Source organism: Phocoena sinus, chromosome 16, assembly GCF_008692025.1.
Source record: "Phocoena sinus isolate mPhoSin1 chromosome 16, mPhoSin1.pri, whole genome shotgun sequence".
NCBI classification, from domain to species: domain Eukaryota; kingdom Metazoa; phylum Chordata; class Mammalia; order Artiodactyla; family Phocoenidae; genus Phocoena; species Phocoena sinus.
Genome location: NC_045778.1, coordinates 47,917,495 through 47,942,123, shown reverse-complemented (window position 1 = coordinate 47,942,123; position 24,629 = coordinate 47,917,495). Strand labels below are relative to the sequence as shown.

Here is a 24,629-nt window from a genome sequence, read left to right as displayed (position 1 = left end):
AAATTTATTTTCAGTTAGAGGTCCTCCATGGTTAGTGTCATAAATTTTAAAAAAGAAGGAAAGGGGCTTCCTTGGTGGCGCAGTGGTTGAGAGTCCGCCTGCCGATGCAGGGGACACGGGTTCGTGCCCTGGTCCGGGAAGATCCCACATGCCGCGGAGCGGCTGGGCCCGTGAGCCATTGCCGCTGAGCCTGCGCGTCTGGAGCCTGTGCTCCGCAACGGGAGAGGCCACAACACTGAGAGGCCCGCATACCGGAAAAAAAAAAAATAATAATAAGGAAGGAAGGAAGGAAGGAAAAAGGAAAAAAAACTTGTGAGAAAAACAACCTGAATCGTCATCTTGTATGTCTGTTCGTGTCATCACAGTCTGATTGCTGTCAGGGCTGTGAATGCACACTGGTGGAATCAAGGGAGAAAATGACATAAGAATCAGGAAGGTGAACATCAAAACTCTTATTTTCGGTATTTAAAGAAGCATTCACTACATAAACTGTCAGGGACTACACAGACACTGCTTGAGACAGAAGTGGGAGGAGGCAGGATCCTACCTCTGCTCAAATTGCCCTCCCAATGAAGAAAATATGGAATTTTTGCTTCACGTGTTCCCTGTGATAAAAACCACTAGATTAATTCCAAATGCCCGACTTTATGTTATATTGCCTAGTTTTCAAGTTTGAACATTCACACAATTGTGTTTTCTGGTTGACAAAAACTAGAAACAGTTGACAAATCCTTGAAAAATACAGAGCAATCTGTTATCATTTAGTCTTAAGCCATATAAAATTACATAATCATCAATGGTGCAATTTCCCAAAGTGCGTGTGTGTGTGCGTGTGTGTGTGTGCCATAAATCAAATGGGTCAGACACAGTAACGAGTGAAGGGCTGGCCACAGCTGTAAAACAGAGACATTCATCCTGGGATTTTTCTCATATGTCAGCAGAAATGCTCATGGTAACTGTCAAAAATATTTCTACCATGAATTTAGTTAGAACCTTGGCTTGGCAAAGAGGAACAGGCAAATGTAAAACCATTAAAGTCAGTTGTTGTCACCTGGGAATGAGAGCTTAAGGTCAGACTGGTGTTTACTCACTACCTTCCTCTGAGGAATGCCTGGGTCACCTGTTATCTGTCACCTGTCAGGTGCATCAGCGGGGCAAGAGGAGGCTCAGAGAGGCTTCCCTTAAACACACCCTTTGCTCTCAGACTGCTTCTGTGACAGGTGCCTGCATGGACTCTGCTCGAAGGACAGCCCCTATCATGCTGCTACATCGCTCAGGACAAATTAGCAGACACAGCTAATGAACCGGGGCACCAAAATGGTCAAGGTCGTGCTGACTTCCAAGCGCCTCTGTGAAAACACGGGCCTTCAAACCTGTCTCCACTTCAATTCCTACTTCCATCACCCCCGACCCCGCCCCAGACTTGATTCATAAACCCAGCACTGACGACCACAAAGTTCTCACTCCCTCTCTAAACTTATGGACCATTGCAGCATCTCTTTCTTCATTGCAGACCCCGTTTTTAGGGGAATTTTTAAAAATCCCTGCTCCTCAGAGGCAGCTTCTTTCTGTGCTCGGTTCATGAGGAAATGACCCGAAATGCTAGCAAGACGGCCGGCTGGCATCTCCTGAGGAATGTGCGAACCGTGCCTGCATCTGCCCCATGAGGCTCACTCAGTATCTCTGGGCATTTCAGCAATTGTTCTGAAGGCTTGGGGTGTTTATCTCCCACAGGCAGCTGAGCTGCCTGCCTTTTCATGAGCAGAGCAGTGGAATGCAGTGGAAGAGACCCAGACCTCCGGCCACCCAGATTAGAGAGTTTTGTGCTGAGGTCCCTATATGGTTGTGTTAGACTGAACGGAGGGCTGAAGTCTGTCTTTGTTCCTTGTTTGGGAAGCAAGTGGGAGGGGAGCAGACCAAGGAGCTATATAACCCTTCGGCGTTCAGCTTCCCCGAACACCAGCCAGAGGAGAGAAGCCCAGCCGAGCACTTTCAGGGTAAGTGGCACCGGCCCAGGGATGTGACTTAGATTCCAGCGGCTCTGACATTCCCCAGCATAATCAGATGTCATCTCTGGGGATTTTGGCCAGGCTCACACACTCTGAAAGTTTTGAATGAAGATTGTACTACTAACACGATTGTAGCTTTTAGCTCTAATTATCTAACCTTAAAATCCAAGCTAAGACGCAGCCTGGTATGGGAAAGGGTGGGGAGAGCAAGATGGAATGAAATCTATGTGTGTCACCTGCAACATCTGTTTATACTAAACCAACTGCCCGGGTCTTGCAGTGCATTTCAGAGACGCAGTCAAGCCGTCTGCAGTAAGTTACATGATGATTTATATTTAGGCACTGGAAACTCCAGTATCTGCTTGTGGTTCAGATTTGGTGTGGGGATTTTTCACTGGACTGTACTTTTGGTGCAGCTACGGTGTCTGGAAGTGGATTTTATAATTGAACCAAGGTTGCCTAGCCTTTGATATTGGCTCTTTGTGTATTTGCATCTGGGCTCCTCTGGCTCTCATTGGTAGTGTCTTCTGTGGGAAAGTCTCTTGAGTGTAACTGGGAGCTTACACTTCAAGATATACGCGTCTCAGTGAAGTAAGTCAGAAAGAGAAAAACAAATACCGTATGCTAACACATATATATATGGAATCTAAGAAAAAAAAAGGTCATGAAGAACCTAGGGGTAAGACGTGAATAAAGACACAGACCTACTAGAGAATGGACTTGAGGACACGGGGAGTGGGAAGGGGAAGCTGGGACAAAGTGAGAGAGTGGCATGGACATATATACACTACCAAATGTAAAATAGATAGCTAGTGGGAAGCAGCCGCATAGCACAGGGAGATCAGCTCGGTGCTTTGTGACCACCTAGAGGAGTGGGATAGGGAGGGTGGGAGGGAGGGAGACGCAGGAGGGAAGAGATATGGGAACATATGTAGATGTATAACTGCTTCACTTTGTTATAAAGCAGAAACTAACACACCATTGTAAAGCAATTATACTCCAATAAAGATGTTAAAAAAAAAAAGATATATGCGTCTCGGTTCGTTGGTCATCTGCAGCAGAGCGCAGCAGGCGCCCCGCTGAATCTTTGTGAATAAAGAGAGAGGGAGCCGGGTGTGCGTCTGACAGCTGTTTGCGTCTCAGCCTGTGCGATGTCTGGTTTGCATTTCTCAGCCGGGCGGGACCTGGGAGCCAGCCCTGCCACCGCAGGCTGCTCTTTGCTGTAAATCAACAGTTGGCAGCTTCAGCCCGGACTGGAGTTTTCACACTGAGATTTTCCTTCCATTTTGTGATTCATGACTAAATATGGTTTGTGTTTCAAGACTGTCGAGCTGGGACCTGGAGCGTTCCCCTCCCACTAACTCCTCATTTTTGGCACAAGATGCACTCGAGTCGGTTAGAGCAAACCCCCTGACCCGGGTGCTGTTCCAAAAGCAGACATTCGAGTGTGTTTTACCTAATTAGGAAATGCTTTGCTCCAAACCCAGCTGCTCATCAGGTTAGGTAAGAGTTGCAAACCACTGAGCTGGGTCCTTTCTGGGGACACAGATTTCTCTAACGACAGTGTTCCTTTTAGAGATTTAAAAATTCTTCCTGGACATTTTCTTTCTTTCTTTTTTTGCCAAATAAAAACACATTTACCAAATTTTGAGATCTTTTTATTTTCTGCATGCTTGCTGATCTGAGCGTTAAGTCTACTTTTTCTGCAGTGCATTCTAACACTCCCCCAAACCCTTCCTGCCCCAGGAAAGGGTTACTAAGGACATGTGTATTCATAGTGACCACACCATCACATTTTTAGAGCCTCCTAATTCCAAATATTTTATCCTGTTTCCAGCCCTTACTTTTGTTTTGGCAAGTCTGCTTAGCACATCCAGAGAGGCTGCTGATCCAGTGCTGACAGCCTCTGACACATGCCTCCGACTCCGACTGCTTTTCTGCCTTCTCTCTCTTACATTTCTCATCTCTCTTTTTGCTTCTTAATCTGCTAGGAAGGAAGCCAAATCACATGACTGCCAAACATAATTCAGTGTCTGGAAAGGGAAGGGAAGGGTGGGAAAAGAAAGAGTAGGCCATTGATAAACCTCATTTTCCATTCTTACAAGTAGAAGCCACAAGTTGAAGGTTTCTCTGGTAGGCCTAGAGGGAGTTGTGGAGAGGAAGCAAAGACTGGAAGTAAAAAGATCTGGATAATGACAATCATCACATAATGATGCTAATAATTTTAAAATAATATTTATTGAGAATTCATAATGTATATGCCACCATAAATTATTTTTAATGCCTTTTAGAAAATCTAATCCCCATAAGAACTCTATGTGCTACATACAGATTTTACTGTCGTTTCATAGATAAAGAACCTGATTTAGAGATGTTACATAACTTACTAAGTCACATAGCTTCTAAGCGGTGAAGGCCACACTCAAATCCAGAGTGAGACCCCGGAATCCAAGCCCATAACCATCACGTGCTGTAATTTTTAGTGTCCTAACTCTACCAGTTTTGGGATCTTGGACAAATCATTCCAACTTGAGTCTTGATTCCCTGGTTTGTCAGTTGGCGATAACAGTACATGTCCTGGATTTTAAGATATGTTCTTTCAGTTGAGGTTCATGCTCTTTGCAAAAGGTTATGTTGCATGAGACACTGCCATGGGAGTTCTAGGCATTTGGAAAGACGGAGCATTGGTTTCATGGGAATGGTCTGGCACAACTCAAACTGCAATAGCTTTTTTTTCTTTTCTTAGGTCCCAGAAATTTCCTTAAAAGAGTTGCCTTTTATATCTAGGCCTGGGGATGCAATGAGTTCACCAACTTAGAAGACTCTTCCTGAACCTGAAATCCTATCATCTCAAAGTCAGGCAGAGAACTCTGGGTGTCCTTCTCTTTAAAAACTATTTTTCACCTAATTCTGCTTAGAAAATGGAAGGAGTCTAGATTGAAAGCTGAAGGGTAGCCAAGGGGACCTGATCTCTGGTTCAACTTTGCCTGTAAGGCCCTGTGTGCCCTTGAGCAAATCACTTCCCCTGAGTTTTCTCATTTGAGAAACGAGGGCATTAAATGAAAACATTCTCTAATAAGCCTTCAATTTCCCAGATCTCTAAGTTGTTACTTGTGCTCCAGTCTTCCAAATTTTGCCGTAGGATCCAAGCTTAACAATGGGATATTTGAAATATTGCTTTCTTACTAAAAGAATACATGCTCAATTTATTTAGAAAATATTACAGAACCATGGGATGATCATTTAAAACACCTAGAAAACCCACCACTTCAAAAATAACCCCCATCAACATCATGGTAAATATGATTAATCTTTTTCTAGTGCATAAAAATACATTTTTAATGGGATCGTACAATGTTAATTTCTCTAACCTAGTATCACATAAGAATATACCTGTAACTTATCCTTCTATTTACCTTTTTTAATGGCAACAAAGCATTCTACTGCACGATGTGTAAAGTTTTGGATTCACCCTGGCTTGTTGGACTTACAGGGTAGCAGTGGTTTTTATTAATGGAATAACTGTGGTCCCTAAAATTTAAAGCACCTTCTTAGAAAGTTTTGATTGGTTCTAATGTTTTTCCAAGGGTAAAATTTAAAGTCCTCAGGATCCAAAAGAGCATTTTCTTTTAAACATTTTACATTAAATGTCTCAATATTTCCAATTTTTCACATGCTGCCCATTCCTCAAAATCTACGTTTTTGAAAAAAATTAGAAGTTATAACATACCTAGAAAAATGTGAAGATGGTTGGATACAGACAGCAAATTCCAGATACTTCTTTAACAAAGGACTTGTCCCTGTGAATATCTGATCTCATGGTCTGATATTCCATATGTGCTCTGCAGTAGTTCATTCATTCACTTACTTAGTCTTTAAAGTGCTTGTGAGCACATGTGACGTGCCAGCCACGGTGCTAGAGACCTGTTGTATGAATGTGGAAATCAGAGTTTTAGTTACAAAAAGTTTTCAGTCTAATGAAAGTACTTTGAGATAAATGCTGTGTTAGATAAGAATCAGCAGAAGGCGCTCTAGGAGTGCACGGGAGGGGTCTCAACCCAGCCTGGAAGGTGGGAGTGGTCAGGTTAAGTGCCATGACTGTTGGATAACAGCGGGGTGGCTTCCTCCCTGTTCCCTGCAGGACCCTGTGTCGTAGCTCCAGCCAAGATGTGTGAAGAAGAGGACAGCACCGCCCTGGTGTGTGACAATGGCTCTGGGCTCTGTAAAGCTGGCTTTGCTGGGGACGATGCTCCCAGGGCTGTTTTCCCGTCCATTGTGGGACGTCCCAGACATCAGGTGAGGAAAATTTTCTCTGGAACAGAGAAAAACAAGGCTATAAATTTTGTCCCTCTGTGTCTCTGGTACTCGCTATGGGTATTCATAGATTGTCTGTTGCTCTCTGCCCGGGAATTATGTAACCATGTTAAAAATGTACCTCTGATGATTGACGTCTAGAAATAAGTACCAATTTAATACACAATGTTGATAGATTATCTATTGGGTGTCTATCAGATACAAAGACTGGCTCTTTTTCATAAATCCTTTTTGTCTAAATGTAATCATTGTCATCAGCATCAGAAATATTTATGAGCTTATGAGTTATCTGATGTATTCCATAGCTACCCTTTGGAAAGAAACTAAAATAAAAGCCCAGGTCACTCACTCTCACAGAACCTAATGTTAGGTGAAAATCAGCACTGTTACCAAATGTAATTTTCCATCTGTTAGTTGTCAACAAAATACATGTGGACAGCCACATGGTAATTTTACATAGCATTATGTAGAAACAAAATGTTGATGGCAGCCACAGGGTAAAAATCTCAGAAATTCTCCTTCACAGCAGAAATGTATTTTGCACATTGAGCCTATCTGATTGATATTTAAGCTTTCAATTTGGCACAGATTCACAAGAGCAAATAATAGAAGCCTCTCCCCATGAATGAACTCTGTCCCTTTGTTGAACTTCTGGGATGGAGATATTTTGCATAAATCACTACTTATGGAACTATAGTAGCCACGACTGTTTTGCAATTTTAAGTCACTCCAGTGCAATTTTAAATTTTAGTAATGAGAATTCTCTCTTTTGTAAAGCTTCACCTTAATGATTAAAAAATACATCCCACTACTTTAGGCAGATGTCAGTGTTGATTGGTATGAATTTATCTATGAGAAGTCAAGCACGGAGTGATCATTTGTAGAAATAATGTTTTTGCTTAGAACGGTTAGATATACTCTTGGGTAGGTGACAACTTCAAAAGCACAGTTTAAAGGATTTATAAGGGGCAGAATGCCATTTAACTAATATGTAAAATTTTACATATCCATTCAACAAATAATGATTGAGTGCCGAATATGTGCCAGGCAATTTGTCATAGTGGAGAACAAGACAGATACAATCTTTGCCCTAAGAGAGCTCATCAAGGGATGTAGAGATAAATAACACAAAGTTGCCTTACCCCCAGGGTTCTCTGCTATTTGAGAGAACTAGTCAGACTAGTCAGACTAGGCAGACTAGTCAGCCTTAGTTGTTTCCAATCAACTAAGGCTGTTTCTTAAGAACTTAGTGACAGTAGGATTCAGCATATCATTGTTGGTACCCGAAGGAACTTTCTATCGCAATGATTTAACCCTTTGTGTTTGGACTGTAATCGGTTCACAAGTTCTGAGAGAGGCTGGCTCGTGATGTGTTGAACCTTTTTTAGGGGGTGATGGTGGGAATGGGACAAAAAGACAGCTACGTGGGTGATGAAGCACAAAGCAAAAGAGGAATCCTGACCCTGAAGTACCCGATAGAACACGGCATCATCACCAACTGGGACGACATGGAAAAGGTACCGGGAGATTCATGCATAATTCCTGGGGCTCCTGTTTCCAAACATCTTGCCACTGCTGGGGAAAAGAACTGGCTCACTTTGCCCAATTGTACTTTTACTTGTTGATGTTCCTTCTAGATTATTACTAACTGGAAAAAAAAAATCCTGAACTGTTTCTTTAAATAAAAAAAAAAAAGCAAATCCTTTGCCTAACAGGGTTTATAAACCAATTAGAGTGAGCTAGCTCTGCAGACGAGAACAGTAGCCCTTAGACAATGGTAGGTATTAATAGACTTGCTCAGTCCACTGGCTTGCCCTCCGAGGACAAGCATTACATGAGTAGCAGCCAGGAGAACAAAGGGTTGCCTTCACGCACCCATTCTTGAAAGGTTTTCATTAACTCACCCTGAACATTTAAAATATATATATATTTTTTTAGTTTCCACTATAGAAAGCTATACATTCATACATTCCCGAATGTTCCTCAACATATTGAAGCCCAAGCACATGACAAAAATTTTTAAATAAATATTTTTAAAAGTATCTCCCTGTGTTGCCTTAAATGAAGTCTTTATCTCCCAGACCCATATAGAAGAGCTAATGAGGAGAAGAGTTAAATCCTAGGATTTTGATGTTTGTTATTAGACATTTTGGAAACACAAGTGATCAGAGAAAAAGCAGAAGAAATAATGAGAAAGTGACTTAAATTTTTAAAATGCAGCAAATATATTAGAACCAGAACATCTGGACTTTTATATATCTGTCAGCTCCATACACACACTCTCTCTCTCTCTCTCTCTCTCCCACTAGTGTAAAAGAAAATAATGTTGCTAGGATTTATCAGTAATAATGCTGAAACTTCTGCTTCTCTACAAAAATTGTGTTTCATTAGGTTTACTGAGTCTAAGATTCTGGATTTGGTTAAGACTGCAGTTTTCACTGTGAGGAAGATATTAATAGTAGGAAAATACTCTTAAGAGATTCTCCATGGAGCCGGCAGCGTCTCAGAGGGATGCACCTGGAGAAAGATCCTTGGAACAAATAAAGCATTCCATAATTTTTAAAATTTAAATTCAAAGGGTCTGAGAGAGAGAGAGAGAGAGAGAAAGAGAGAGGGATTGGTTGGTTTTTAAATGACGCTTCAGAGTATCCATAGTATATAATACGATAGGTAGAATTTCTTTTCTTCACTTTTTTTTTTTTTTGATTTCTTGAACACTGTGCGGCTTTTACTCCATCAAAGGGATAGAACTTTCAGGAGTCTCATTTCCTTTCTAGAGACAACAAATTCAAAACCAAAGTAACTGCAATAAGATAAAGACTCTTTAAAGTCGATCTAGCTTTTATTAATGTATGAGCTTTCACTAGCAGTTCTTGTTTTATTTTGTTTTAATTCTGAATGAATTTAATATTTCTGGTGCTAGTGGAGAATTTTCAGGCTTTTAAAAATAACTAGTTAACTGAAACTTTTTCACAATGGTTTGTTCTTTATGGCATCCAGGGATTAAAGAGGATGCTCACAGGGAACTCTACTTAATACTCTGTAATAACCTATATGGGAAAAGAATCTGAAAAAGTATGGATATACGTATATGTATAACTGAATCACTCTGCTGTACACCTGAAACTAACACAACATTGTGAATCAACTATACTCCAATATAAAATTAAATTAAAAAAAGAAACAGCTCAAAAATAAAAATAAACAAAAATAAGGAGGATGCTCAACCATGAAGCAAACACAAGTATGTCCAAAGTACATCGCACGGACATGCTAGAAATAGACACTGGCTTTTTTTGGAAACACTTGAAGGCCAAATGTCTGCCCATGAACGAAAAGTCCAGAGTGTGCTGACCAAGGCAGGCTTCTCTCAGCCCTGGGGAACAAAGAGGGGAATGGAGGGGAGGAAATTTTCCCTCAAATATTAAAAGTGGCAATTAGGCAATTAGGTCAGCTTCATTCATCCTTTCATATATTCATTCATTTGTACTTTTACTTGCTACTCTAACTCATTTGCCCATGAATATTAACTAAAGTGGAAATAGGGGGTAAAGAAGATATAGTTGAATAATAGTAACATTTACTCTGGGCTAAATAGCAACTCTAGGGTTCCCTGACTTAAGTCTCACAAAGACATACAAATTTTTTTTTTTTTTTTGCGGTATGCGGGCCTCTCACTGTTGTGGCCTCTCCCGTTGAGGAGCACAGGCTCCGGATGCGCAGGCTCAGCGGCCATGGCTCACGGGCCCAGCCGCTCCGCGGCATGTGGGATCTTCCTGGACCGGGGCACGAACCCGTGTCCCCTGCATCGGCAGGCGGACTCTCAACCACTGCGCCACCAGGGAAGCCCACAAATTATTTTTATATTACCCATGGAGAGATTGTGGCTGAGAAGGGTTAAAATTTGCCTAAGCTCACATAACCAAGAAGTGGTTAAGCCAGGATTTGAACCCAGGTTTGATGCCAGAGCCTGTACCCTTAACCACTACTCCATCCTGCCTCATAGTCCTGGGTTTGCGTTTTTGTTCATTCACCTACTAGCTGTGCATCCTCAGTAAGTTATTTACAGTCCTTGAGTTTCAGTCTCTGCATCTGTAAAACTGTGGACGCATAATGAGTACTTATAGCATTTTATTTGAACCTGGTTTCATTAGCCCATTCTGATCACTTTTTGAGGACTGCAGTGCCCCTACAGCGTCACATCATTGTGCTTTTCCTCGGTCCCCCTGCTAGATCTGGCACCACTCTTTCTACAATGAGCTTCGTGTTGCCCCTGAAGAGCATCCAACCCTGCTCACCGAGGCACCCCTGAACCCCAAAGCCAACCGGGAGAAAATGACCCAGGTAAATATGCACTCCAGGGCCCAGCACTTTGGTGTCTGGGGAAAGTCCTGTGTTAAAGGGGTTGTGCAGGACAGCAGCGAGAAGGCCCACCAAACAGTCCACTCACAGGCTGATAACTTTCCAGAATTCCAAAGGCCAGGAGCATCCTGGTGGCACTGACATCCTTACTGCAGGAACAGCCCCTTGGTTCCAAGAGCAACAGGAAATTTCCAAGATTTAACTGAAAAGGTGACATGTTTAGGTTAAAACCTTCTAAGGACAAGTCATTTCAAAGTGCAGGATAACATAAAATGGGGAATTTTGGTTCTGGAGTCCAACAGATCCCGGTTTGAAAACTCGATCTGTCACTTAATCAGTTATGTGACTTTAAAGAATCCACTTAATTTCTCAGAGCCTCAGTTTCCTTGTCCATATGTTGGGAATAATATTAGTACTATTATTTTTCAAAGGATTGGTGTGAAGATGAATGAGGTAAATGCTAAATGTGTTTCATGGTACCTGGTATGATAACCTTCAACAAATAGTTGTCATTATTGTCACTTGTCTGAAGCTCAAAAGTTTTGGATCAGGAGACCATCCATTCCACCAGCCAGACAAGATTTCCAGGTTGGATGAGCTGCTAAATAAATACACCTCGTGTCAATTTCATGCTTGCTATGGTCAGGCACTGGGCTAAGCATTTTATATGCATTGTCTCTTTAAATCTTAACAACGTAAAGCAGGAGCTATTCGTATGCTGATCATATAAATGAAGAAATCGAGGCTCAAGTACATTAGGTGATTGTCCCAAGGTCACACAGCTAGAAGTGGCAGAGCTTGGATTTGGTCCGTGATCTTTTGACCTCGGAGAATAATAAATGTAAATACTGCAGGGTCTTTCTCTCGGAAGAGTTCTAGGCGCTACACCAACACACTAGCAGCTGTTCTCTACAGGGGAACGTCTGTGTGCCTGGGAAGTGCTCATGTAGCAAGAGATGTTGTTTCTTATGGGGGCTATTTTTCCTGTGAATGGTGAAAAATATAGTTGGGAATTATGGCCGTCTAGCAAATGATGCTGGATATTCACTCTGGTGAATAGACCAGGGAGGGTTTTGCAGATGGAGAAATGGTGGTCTGTGGGCATCTCCGTGGGCACAGATTTCTAATGCTTGACCCGGAGGGACTCTGGTTCTAATCGTGTCCCTAGACTGCATGAGCTGCCACATTGACTTTCATACTTGGTTCTCTGTTACCAGCAGGCGGTTCTTTTCTTCCAGGAATCAGGGCTCCTTCACTGCAGCCAGAGTGGCCTCAGATTCTAGGGCTGCAACTACATAAAAAAATGGAACAGATTAAACGAACCTCAGACCACAGAACAGGGCTAATTCAACCAGTCTGAGCTTCAGGTTTAAAAGGCCTTTTTCGGGAATTCCCTGGCGGTCCAGTGGTTAGGACTCTTGAGTTTTCACTGCAGAGGGCCTGGGTTCAATCCCTGGTCAGGGAACTAAGATCTGCAAGCCGCGCGGCCAAAAAAAAAAGGGGGGGCTCTTTCATACACCAGAGAAGTATAGATGCTGTCTTTTGTTTCTTTTGGCTTTGATAACTGTATTAAGTCCTGGGCTGTTCACACTGGAGGACCCTTAGAACCCTTCTCATCCAAACTCCTCCTCCATTTGTAATCAAGAGACCTGGAATGAAGCCCATGTTATTCAGCTGTTAGTTTGGTGAATTCTCCCAGGTCATGTTCAACTCAGGGCCAGGGCCAGAAGCTAGACCCTCCTTATACCTGACTGGTCATGTATCCCCCTCTCCATGCCATCAGGCCTCTGGTATAATGGTTTCTTCATTTACACCTTCATTTCTCCTTGACTAGTAACCAAGGCTGCCCTGGCCCTCCTTTACCTTAGTTTCCTCTACCCAGAACCACGTGGGCCCTCTGCATTCCTCAACAAGATGCTGTCTTGTGCATTCTTGGTAAGACTGGCAGCATCACTAACTCAGCTCTTTGAATTGCTTTGCAGATCATGTTTGAGACTTTCAATGTCCCAGCCATGTATGTGGCTATTCAGGCGGTGCTGTCCCTCTACGCCTCTGGACGTACAACTGGTAAGTGGTTGGGAGGGGTGAGAGCCTCAGTTGAATACACCATCAGTTACAGGATTTAATGGTTCATAAACATGCGGGTTGTGATGGATTGGGGTTTAGTTCAAATTGACAGGGTTAATTCCAGCCCTCAGAGGTCTTCTTCTCACCTTTAAAATTATGCCCTTTAACTTGTATTTCCAGGAGGACTTCTCCTATTGTTTCCCTCTTCCTGTTCTTTCTTTTTTTTTCTTTATCCAGCCTTGCCCCACTTCTTCTATCAAATGCCTTCCTTCCTTTCAAATAAGAGGCTTAGAAATTCCCCTTCTACTAGACCAGTAAGTGATCACATACCAGCTGCCCTGGTGACTTTTATTGTGTACAACTGTCCCCCAGGCATTGTGCTGGACTCTGGAGATGGTGTTACCCACAATGTGCCCATCTATGAGGGCTATGCCCTGCCCCACGCCATCATGCGTCTGGACCTGGCTGGCCGAGATCTCACCGACTACCTCATGAAGATCCTGACCGAGCGAGGCTATTCCTTCGTGACCACAGGTGAGGCTTGCGGGAGATAAAGGGAAGGGGTGTAAGGGCGGGGTGTTCTTCCCGGACTTGGTGATTATCCAAGGAAACAATGGGAGGCAGCCTTGCAGGTATCAAGGCCTGATTCTAATGCCCAGGGCAAAGCAGTGCATATTTTGATACGTGAAATCGCTGAACGATTACACTATTTCTTCAAGAAGAACAGTTATAACCATCTGGTATTATGAGCTAGTCAGAGTTGCGCTATTTGAACATTTTTTAGTCCCTTCCATTCACACATAGAGACTGAAGTTGGTATGGCGTGGTGATGGGCAGTCTTTGGAGACTTCTCAGTAGGACTTGGGTCCCAATTCTGCCACTCACTAGCTGTGTGACCTTGGACTAGATGTCCAAGTTCACTAAGCCATAGCCTCTTCATCTGTAAAATGGGAGTAATCATAGACCCTTTCTCACAAGGATGTTGTGAGTAGTAAATGAGACCATGCACGTCGAATTCCTGGCCCTGAGGCAGCATGCAGCATTTGTTAGTGACTATTAATATCAACCCGCAGGCAGCGACACATTTGTCTTCAGGCTATAATCTGGTGTTCCGCTGCCCAGAGGCAGACTGTACTAGAGATGTCAGGACGTCCTCAGTGCCCTTGACCCTGGCCGCCCGCCCTCCCTTGGCCAGTTTGGTCTTGTCCAAACGTTTAGGTTTCTGGACATCCCTGAGGCTTATTCTAGACTCCAAGTTTGAGACCTGAAGATGTTAAAATCTCCTTTTGCAGTAGGCAGTTGAGTGAATTCTGTTCCTCCTCTACTCCCTATGAAGAATTCCAAGATGCTTCCAAAAGGTTCCCAGGGACCCAGATGGAACCAATAGCTTAGAAATTCAGAGGACAGGAGTCTGAAAGCGGTCTGCCTGCCCACTTCTTCCATGCACCACTGGGGCCTTCTCAATTGGGACTTGTCCTGAGCCAGGGCCTGCCTCTTTCTGGAAGGTGATGAATTTTCCAAGGGTTTGAGCTAGAATCTACCTGGCCCAGACGACACGGGTCTCTGGAGCTTTTTGAAACTGTAGGGGCCTCTAAGGGGGGGCTTCGGCACGCGTCCTCCTGGTCAACTGAAAATCCAATATAACAAACTGTTATAAAGCATTATAATGGAGATTCATTAGTTAATCGTGCAAAAAAGTTAACGTATTAAGGATTTCCTGCTCTTTGCCTGTTTCTAGCCAGCTCATTTTCATCCTGTCCTGAACTTTCCAGACAATATTCACTAAGAACCTTTTGTGTGAGGCACTCCGCTGGGAACAGAAGCGGTTCCGTAGTGGACTTATAATTTAATTGCCCTGATGGATTTGGGGGTGCAGAATGTAATATCGAACTTATCACTGTGGATGGAGCCTGTATTGTAGGAGAGCCTGCAGCAGGGCAGGTGGATTTTTTTTTTTTTCTTTCTTTTTTTGCGGTACGCGGGCCTCTCACTATTGTGGCCTCTCCCGTTGCGGAGCACAGGCTCCGGATGCGCAGGCTCAGCGGCCATGGCTCACGGGCCCAGCCGCTCCGCGGCATGTGGGATCTTCCCAGACCGGGGCATGAACCCGCGTCCCCTGCATCGGCCGGCGGACTCTCAACCACTGCGCCACCGGGGAAGCCCGGGCAGGTGGATTTTTACCGCCTGTGCAAACCATGTTTGTATCTCGCTGACAGCTGAGCGTGAGATTGTCCGGGACATCAAGGAGAAACTGTGCTATGTAGCCCTGGACTTTGAAAACGAGATGGCCACTGCTGCGTCCTCCTCTTCCCTCGAGAAGAGCTACGAGCTGCCTGACGGGCAGGTGATCACCATCGGTAACGAGCGGTTCCGCTGCCCAGAGACCCTGTTCCAGCCCTCGTTCATCGGTAGGCAGCACACCCTGCCCCTGCTTCTGGGGAGACCACCCTCTCCTTCTGCACCCAGCCGACCCTCAGCCCCCAGCACCCTTCTGCGTGTAGGGACATGTGACAGGGGCCACAAAACCAAGTGCATTTCTAAACCAGGGCAAAGGAAAGAATGTCACATTTTTAAGAGTTAAGGAGACCAGAAAAGGAGTTTTCTTTTTAAGAAAACATAGTCTATGTTGTAGCCAAGCCCAAAGCATTCTTGGTGTGTGGTTTACAGTGAAAGAATCAGATACTTTCTGTGCTTAGGACACAGTGGAGCCGCTGGATGGATGGATGGGAAGGATAGGTTGAATGCTGAGTTTGGGAATAATAGGCGGAGAGAAAAATGGAAATGCCCAATCCTACGTTAGCCCTGACCTTGGGAGACGGGTTAGCATAGTTGTTTACAGAGGGCAGGCTCTGGGAGGGGTGAGCCTGGGTTTGAGTCTTAATTCTGTGTTCATGACCTTGGGCCCTGAAATCTCAGGGTCCTCCTCTGTAAAATGAGGATTGTCATAGTACCTATTTCATAGGGTGGCTGTGAGGATTACACGAGCTGTGGGGGGGGGCACTTAGCCCAGGACTTGGCCGAAATGAGCATTCAATGCTTATTAGATATTGGCTGTCATTAATCACTAAGCATTATTAGTACTACATCACGAAACTGCAAAGATTGAAGAAAAGCGAGTCTTTGTCCGAATAAAATGAAGCTTTTTTTCTTTTTGGATGATTCAGCATCATAAAGCTTTGAGGAGTAAAAACAAGGCAGCAGCCAAAGAGAGACTTGGGGAAAGTTCTGAGCAACGGCTGCAACATTGGCTCAGCATGGAAGCTTCTGCTGGCAATCTGAAGACTTTGATTGTTATTTGAATCATTCATAGTAATGAGTCTATTAAAAATTAGGGATATGATGTTGTAGCCCCCCACCCTCCCAGAGATGCTGAGGCAGGGCTTCCTCCCTAGACAAGAGGTAGGAGGACATGGGGCATTCGAGGACCTTTTGGTCCTGAGATGGCTGGTTCCCAGAGCATCATGCCTGCCTAGCTTCGGTCCAGTGTAAGATCATCCAGTTGATTGCATCGTCTTCCACGTCAACCTGGGCTTTATTCACCACCCAAGGACTATGGCCTGTGTCTCTTTTCCAGGGATGGAGTCTGCTGGCATCCATGAAACCACCTACAACAGCATCATGAAATGCGATATCGACATCAGGAAGGACCTCTATGCTAACAACGTCCTGTCCGGGGGCACCACCATGTACCCCGGCATTGCCGACCGCATGCAGAAGGAGATCACGGCCCTGGCGCCCAGCACCATGAAGATCAAGGTACAGTTCAGTGACGGACCCATGTATGCTGCTGGCAATGCCAGCCCTACAGCCAAGAGGTGAAGGACTCTTCAGAGGCTACATCTTGGTCACATGCACTCACGGGTTTTAGAGCTAAGCAGTGGTTAAAAGTCCACAAGTCCCATACTTTAAACGATATAGGTCAGTTCAGTTCATAAAGAAGTTGAATGATCTTGTACAAAATTTAATCTGTACTTATCCTTGTCAATCAGCTACTTTCAGCAGCTGCAGTGAAGGTCAGTAGAGCCCCCCATGTGTCCATATCTCACTAAAATACACATTTTGTTGTTTTTCCTCATCACAAAGCTAGTGCATGTCATGTATAGAGCATTACAAATATTACAGATGAGCCAGACTTATTTCTGAAGGGGTGTAAACCCTGTAGATTCACTAGTGTATACTCTTCCTCCAGTACTAAATGTGACTCCATCTCAGTGGCCAGGAATTAGAATTTTATCTTCATCTCTCTGTGTGACATACCCTTTGATACAAGTGCTCAAAAGTGCAGCATGACCCCAGGATGACCAAGCTCAGTCGTTGAGCCATCAGAACCCCTACACTGTGTGAGTTTTGAGTCACAGTCAAAGAAACTCAGATTAAAAGGCCCTCATTCTTTGGAGGCAAACTTACACGTGGCTGGTGACTTCTCAAAGGCTGTTATCACTCTGAAATCAGGAGGCCAGGCTGGGGCCTTCTGATCCACGTCCCAGGGTGCAGGAGGAGGGGCCCCCTGGGGGCAGTTCACACACACGAGAGGTGTTCAGACAAGTTCTCTGTGATTTGCACTCCTTTTTTGAAAGGGTCTGCAGCTGACATAACAGGGAGGGCTAGACGGAAGCATGCTCTCACTCCACCTTAGAGGCTCGGAATTCTGCGGGTGAAGAGGAGAGAGACTGTTTTCTGAGGATTTGTGATTCTCGGATGCCCCTCCGATTGGCACTTACCACCTCATCTTCCCACCCCGGAGGGAGGGACATGAAACCAGCTACTAGGGTTGCTGACAAAGACAACCTAGGTTGGGGGTATATGACGGACACCCAGCTAGAGATGGGTAGTTTCTAGTTCTTCAAACTTGGAGTGTTGAATAGAAATGAATGTAGAACTGTGAGCTCCAGTGTGATGAGAGCAAACCATTAAAAACCTGGTACAGTAAGATGGTGACATTAGGGGAAACTGACACTGCATGGGGGTGGGGGGTGGTCTATAGGAACTCTCTGTACTGTCTTTCCCACTTTTCTGTAAGACCAAAATTATACGAAAATGAAAAGTTATTTCTAAAACAAAACAAAAACATACCTGGGAGAGGTCCGGGTTTGCATACTGGGTCTGATATGTACCAACCGGTGTGATCAAGGTCAATTACTTAAACCTCTCTCAGCCTCTGTGTCCTCATTTGGAATATGGGAGTAATTCAGTACTTACTCTTCAAAGTGGTTATGAGGATTAAATGAGATAGTACATGTGCTCGGCACATGGTAAGTGCTCGGTAAATATCACGTACTTGTATTAAAAATAAATGTTCAACCAGAGCTCAAGGGATAAACGGAAATTAAACCCTTTCACCACCGTTTCAGAAATACCTTATCTGTTGGCCCAAGTGTCCATATTCATTTCTACCCAAGTATCCAAGTCTGATGTGGAACTTGGAATTACTCAACTATAGCTATTTTTAGAGTTGCTGTAGGGAGACATACCCTCGGCCTGATTCACTGCTCTCTGAGCCTAAATCATTCACTGATTTAAGAAACGTCAACATGTTCTTACATGTCAGGCCTATGCAGTGGGTAGGGCCAGCCAATGCAGCCTAACCCAGACCTATCCCAGGGGAATGTTCATCCCAGTGGGGGACGCTTGGGTCCCTCTGTGTTAAACAGTGCATCTCAGTGTACTTAATCAGGTCTATAGTAAGTTCCTGTGTGGTAAGTTCTGGCACAATCAAAACTTCTCCTCGAAGTTGCTGGTGTTTGTGTCCACAGAGCATATGTGTCGTGCTGACTGCTGAAGAACAGCTTATGAAAGTCGGGGACATTGTCAGGGCTTAAGTGGAGGCCGTGCAGGATTTGGGGCCAACTTTCAGTTTGCCCAATAGTAGACTGAATGCAGCAGGGGTGTCATAGATGCTTTGGAATAGATCGTGTAAAAGGAAGCTGGGAAACCAAATGTGCTCATTGAAGAATATTTAAATCCACAACTTATTCACACCCCATGGGTTAGGGTTCAGGTTCGGGTTCAGCATCTAACAGCCAAGACTGTCCCTGTTGCCCATGAAGCTTCAGCAGGGGTCACCAAATTCGGACCATGCTGGAACGCCCAGGCCCCGTTCTAGTGCATTAATGGCCCTTCTTCCTCATCCTGACCAACAGATCATTGCCCCTCCCGAGCGCAAATACTCTGTCTGGATTGGCGGCTCCATCCTGGCCTCTCTGTCCACCTTCCAGCAGATGTGGATCAGCAAACAGGAGTACGACGAGGCCGGGCCCTCCATCGTCCACCGCAAATGCTTCTAGAACACTTCCCTGCTCTCTGTCTGTAGCACACACTGTGAATGTTTTGTGGAATAATGCCTTCAATTCTTTTCCAAATCATTCCTAGCCAAAGCTCTGACTTGTTACCTATGTGTTTTTTAATAAATCTGAAATATGTTACCTGTAACCTTTCGCCTTGGCCTCTTGATCACGTTATTTCTCTTAGGCTGACCTCACCCATTACAGAGTGGCTCCCTCTAGTGGTATGGCCGAGGACCTGACAACCAGGATGTGTAAGTTTCCCAGGAAAGGGTAGAACCACATTAACACGGGAAGTGCCAACCAATGCCGTAAGTGGGAAGAATTTGAAAACACACAGGAGATAAACACAAACATGGGTTAAAATGTATCAACAAGATAATCCACACTGACTCACAACTTGCTGAGTCATTATATAACTTTGCTCTCTATAACTTCCTGACTGGTAGCCTGGTGGGTGAAAATAAAACAACTCTGCGTGTGTATGTGTGTGCTTGTACACACACATACATACATATATTATACATGCACATATATATGACTTTTTATATATAACATATTAAACTTAAATGTATATTAAAAGAAAGTATGACTTAAGTTTATCAGGGGAAACATAGATTTTTAAAAAACAGAAACAGTGCTCTAAAATCTCACTACACACCTAAATCATCTGTTTCCCTTCTCCTAATCAATATCTGTCTCTGAAAATGATACTACAGTTACTTGCACACCAGAAGGGATGGGAAAAATAACAATACTTTCCAAGGACCACTGGTGTCAATCATCACCACTAAGGGATTCACACATATCTTCACTCATTTGTTCTCCAGAACTCTTTGGGGAAAATATTATTATCATGTCCATTTTATTTTACTTTATTTTGACAATTTTTTATTGAAGTATAGATTTACAATGCTGTGTTAGTTTCATGTGTACAGAAAAGTAATTCAGTTATACACACATACATATTTATTTTTTTCAGATTCTTTTCCCTTATAGGTTATTACAAAATACTGAGTAGAGATCCCTGTGCTATACAGTAGGTCCTTGTGGGTTATCTTTTTTTTTTTTTTTTCCCGGCCGCACCACGCGGCATGCAGTATCTAGGTTCCCCGACCAGGGATGGAACCTGTGGCCCCTGCAGTGGAAGTGTGGAGTGTTAACCACTGGACCACCAGGGAAGTCCCGGTTATCTATTTTTTATATAAGAGTGTGTATATGTTAATCCCAAACATTTTATAGAGGAAGAAATAGAAGTTTTCCCTTAATATCATTATATAGGAGAGCTGCCAAGTTCTCTTTTACCCAACTGGCCCAGGAGGTACAAAGATGTATAAAAATACTTTCCCTGCCCTAAAGCGTCTTTGTCTCAAAGCACTTTTCTGCCCAGGCTGTTTAACATCCTTGCAGCTCCCTGGCTGGGTGCCACTTGTCCTCCTGGGTATAAATATCTGAGTGCGGTCAGCAGCCACTGGCTGTCCTTGGGAGTTAGGAGGTGGATTTCCATCCATGGAAGCATCTCACTGCAGAGACCTCAGAGTCAAAGATTTAATGCCTGTTTGGTCCAGAAGATCCAAGCTTCCCCTGGTCTCCTCTGCCCTGTAGCTTCAGCCAATTAAGATTAATACTACAAATAATAAGAGCTGGCATGTGCTGAGTAACTGTCATGACCAGATCCTGCCAAGCCTTTTATATTAGGATCCCATTTTATCCTACAACAGCCCTATGGATTGGATATTCTCATGGCCTTTTTACGGACGGAGCAACCGAGGCTACGAGTGGTTAAGGAACATACCCAGTCTTATACTACTGGCAGAGATGGGACTTGGGCTTGGTTCCAAATCCATACTCTTAGCCTTTAAGCCAGCGTTTCTCAGAGCAGGTCACAGAGGTCAACCTCATCGGGACCTCATTTTAAATGGACAGATTTCTGGGAAACCCAAAGCCTGCCAAACTAGGAGGTCTGAAGCTGTGTCTGGGAACTTGAGCTTTAATCAGATTTCTCTGGGGATTCTTCTGCACATCAAAATTTGAGAACCACCGTTAACGTGCTATGATTGAAATTTTCCAGTTGCAAATTTATGCTTACCAGGCAAGGCACTCCATGCCCACTAAATTGAAACTTAAGGATTAGTGTACAAATACTTGGAAACAGATTACTTTCAAAATTGAGGCAAAGATCACCAAGCATTCCCGTTGTAGTCACTGCAGGGTTTAGGTAAGGCGAACCAAGTGGACTGTAGTGTTGTACTTCACATTCACCACCAGAGGGCGCGAGCTCTCCGGTAAAGAAAAGGACGTTTGGAACACTCTCATCTGGAAACTGGCGTGGCCCGAGGCAAAAATCAGGAAAACCTGAACCACCCACCGAATGTGCATCAGTGAAATGTTCTTTCCTTGTGAGCACCCAGCCGCAGTGCCTAAGCACCTTCTTCCAGTCATAGATCAGTGACTCCTCCCCTTCATGCCACAGATGCCCATGACTTGGAGGACTGGACAGGTGGCAGCATCTCTCGATGAGCCTCACATGAATCTCCAGAGGAGGTAAACCCAGCAACAGACAGGTTTGGCTGCTTCATGAATCCTCTTCTCTCCCCTAACAATAGCAAACCAAACTCTATCTAACACTTCTCCTATGACCACCAATTTTCCCAGAACGGGCCCATAGAGCCCCTGAAGATGACATGAGTTTTTAATAACATTGATCCACATCAGGCAAACTTTGCTGCGAGCATATGAGCAAAAGGAAGCACTATTTTTTAAAAACGAATAATTCTCCGTTGTCTGTGCGGCATCATTTGTGTAGTCAGGCCGAGCTTGAGTGCTTTTAGCAGGATTTCAAACAAAGAACAGCCTGGAAAAGAATTTGCAGTTCCCACAAGGGAGGGGGCCGTCTGGGCCAACACAGTCACTGACTGCAACTAAGCTTATTCAAAAAGATCGGACAAAAAAAGAGAGAAGGAGATGGGACAGCTGGGGACGTGGTTCTTCTGCATCAGAGTAGGAAAACCAGATGTTTAAGTAATGTTTATTCCTGGGACAACCAAGTCAATTCAGGTAACGTTTGAAGGGCACATACTAGAGATACAAAGAACAAGGTTCTGTGTGTATGAGACTTACAATCTGTGCGGAAAATGGACATTAAACAAGTAGCTAGGGTGCATCGTGGGGATTACAAAAGTGGAAATATACGGGATAGGAGCTCTTACGACCTCAGGGGAGGCCTCCCTGAGGAAGTAATGCTTAAGCAGAGGTTTACAGAGTAAGAGATAACTAGGAAAAAAAGCCGGGGGGAGTGAGAGGGTTGAGGCTGGACAAGAGGAAGTAGGGCATATAGGGAATGTGTTCCAGGCAGAGGCCCAGCGATGGGACAGGGTGCTGCAGAAAAGAGAACACAAAGAATTGAACCCACACATAGACTTTAGAAGTACGACTATACTTGACTATAATTTTCCAAAGTAGAGTTCATAACATTTCCTCTGTGAAATGTCTGTCTTGAAATCAGACACCGATTACAAGCTATTAAGGCAACGCTGAGTGAGAACTTTGTTATCTCTGATTCACTTGCCATTCCCGAGCATTTTCTTACAGGTTAAATCAATTCCTCATCTCAATTTCAGAAATGTATCTGGGAAACGAACACCCTAAAACCACCATCTCTCACTCTAATTTGTTCCTGATGGCTCCAGCTATTCCAGACTGTTCTTTACGTGGCAACTTCATGCCCCTTAAAGATGGAAGGGAATATAAATGATTACCATTTGCCTGATTGGTTTTGTAACAGGTTATCTTCAAGGAAAACAGATGATGACACAGGTTCCTCTGTAGCATAGTTCATGACAGTTTTCAGTGGCCTAAAGCTCAGGGGTCCTTAAGCAGGTTTCCTCTTGTTGGAGAAAAAGTACTGTAGTCACATCAAATCAAAAGACGTCCTTTTCACATTCTCATATTCCTCTTAGATCCTGGCTTTTATTTCTATCCCTCTGTTAGACCCAAACGGTCTACGAGGGATTCCAACTCGCCCAAGAACCGCCAAGAGTCGAGAGCCGCTGCAACACGCAAGAGGTTTATTAGGAGCCGATGCATCGGGGTTCCCTGAACCTCACGCAGGAGGCCGATGGGGAACCCCTAAAAGCGGAATCACATACTTTTTATAGGTTTATTTACTCATAGGGCGGGTATATTTTCACAATGATTGGGTAAATGTGGTGACTTTTGAATTCATTGGCTTAGGAACTTTTGTCCCACCTTCTGGCCGTTACAGTTGTTCGTTCATTGTGGCGGTTAGGGCGTATACCTGTTACGGGCAACTGGAAAATTACCCGCTGGCTGGAAAGTCCCCGTCAACTGAAAAACTCCAAGAATTGGTTTCGATAGGGAGAAGGAGTGGCGCAAGAGGTTGGTTTACGGGAACAAGTGAGGGGGTTGAAAGTCCCTAAAGGCCCCACACCTCCTCATTCAGTTTTTGAACCTTATTCCTCAGTCCTCTCCTTGGATCACTTCTTTCCTCCCCCGCTTTAGATCTCTCTGCATCTGCTACAATCTAAAACTCCTTAAGAAATGGCCTAAAATCATTTAACTTCAACCTTCCTTTACGAAATGGCATCACCTACTCAGACAAAAGTATATTAAGCAGGTGAATCGTATCCTCCAAATTGAGAGCTAGCCCTGATTCTTAAAAAACAGAAAACGTTGTGATTTCAGATGGATGTTCTGATGTAATATTCTTGTGAATTCATACACCACTGCATTTAATGAAAAGCAAAAGTAGTATTTTAGAGCGCTATTGCTGTGGCTCTAGTTGGTTGCAGCCCAAATAGTTGACCATCCTTGATAAAATAAAACTCTGCTTCTGAATTTGGTTCTAGTGAACTTGATAAAGGCCTGGGACTGGTCACCCACAACAATAAGACTGTGATGAGAGTGTGTTCTAGAAACCTCAGGTGCCTTCATCATCACCTCTGATTTTATTATTAAAAGCTGGCTTTAAAAGAATTAACTTAATAATGTATTGCTCTGTCAAAACTACAATGAGATATCACATCACACCTACTAGGATGGCTATAATAATAAAAAAATAAGTGTTGGCAAGGATGTGAAGAAATTGGAACTTTGTACATTGTTGGTGGGAATATAAAATGGTTTAGCTGTTGTGGAAAAGGTAAGCGTAGAACTACCATGTGACCCTGCAATTCTACCGCTAAATATATACCCAGCAGAACTGAACACATACACTGAAACAAGTACACGTTTGCACTTGTACAAACTTGTACAAACAAATAAGTACATCCATGCTTATAGCAGTGCTATTCACAATAGCCAAAAGGTGGAAACAACCCAAATGCCCATTGATGGATGAATGGATAAGCAAATTGTGGTATACACATACAATGGATGAAAAGGAATGCACTGATATATATGTAAAAATGTGGATAGACCTGTAAAAGGTTACGTTAAGTGAAAGAAGCCAGACTCAAAAGTTCACATATTTTATGATTTCAATTATATGAAATCTCTAGATAGAAAAACCCATAGAAACAGAATGCAGATTGATGATTGCCAGGGGGTGGGGGAGGGGAATGGGGATAAATGGCTT

General features: G+C 43.8%; 1 protein-coding gene across 8 annotated transcripts; it reads left to right on the top strand.

The window, feature by feature from the left end:
• Nucleotides 1–1,709: 1,709 nt before the first annotated feature.
• On the top strand, nt 1,710–19,186 carry ACTA2 (actin alpha 2, smooth muscle). 8 transcript variants are annotated; one of them, XM_032608745.1, is made up of 10 exons: nt 1,961–1,997; nt 5,224–5,305; nt 6,151–6,305; nt 7,712–7,840; nt 10,557–10,667; nt 12,668–12,752; nt 13,125–13,286; nt 14,969–15,160; nt 16,327–16,508; nt 18,893–19,181. In XM_032608745.1, exons 3-10 carry the CDS (start codon nt 6,177–6,179, stop codon nt 19,034–19,036), a joined length of 1,134 nt encoding a protein of 377 aa, XP_032464636.1. In that variant the 5' UTR covers nt 1,961–1,997; nt 5,224–5,305; nt 6,151–6,176; the 3' UTR covers nt 19,037–19,181. The 8 variants fall into 8 exon arrangements, with proteins under 8 accessions (XP_032464632.1, XP_032464637.1, XP_032464639.1 ...); XM_032608741.1 differs by lacking the exon at nt 5,224–5,305 and having other exon boundaries at nt 1,710–1,997; nt 18,893–19,186; XM_032608746.1 differs by lacking the exon at nt 5,224–5,305 and having other exon boundaries at nt 1,842–1,997; nt 14,969–15,109; nt 18,893–19,180.
• The last annotated feature ends 5,443 nt before the right edge of the window (nt 19,187–24,629 follow it).

Coding starts and splice junctions, on each gene's coding strand:
- ACTA2 (XM_032608741.1), top strand. CDS start 6,177: ATGTGTGAAGAAGAGGACAGCACCGCCCTGGTGTGTGACAATGGCTCT. Junction 6,306..7,711: donor TGGGACGTCCCAGACATCAG/GTGAGGAAAATT, acceptor AACCTTTTTTAG/GGGGTGATGGTGGGAATGGG. Junction 15,161..16,326: donor GTTCCAGCCCTCGTTCATCG/GTAGGCAGCACA, acceptor TCTCTTTTCCAG/GGATGGAGTCTGCTGGCATC.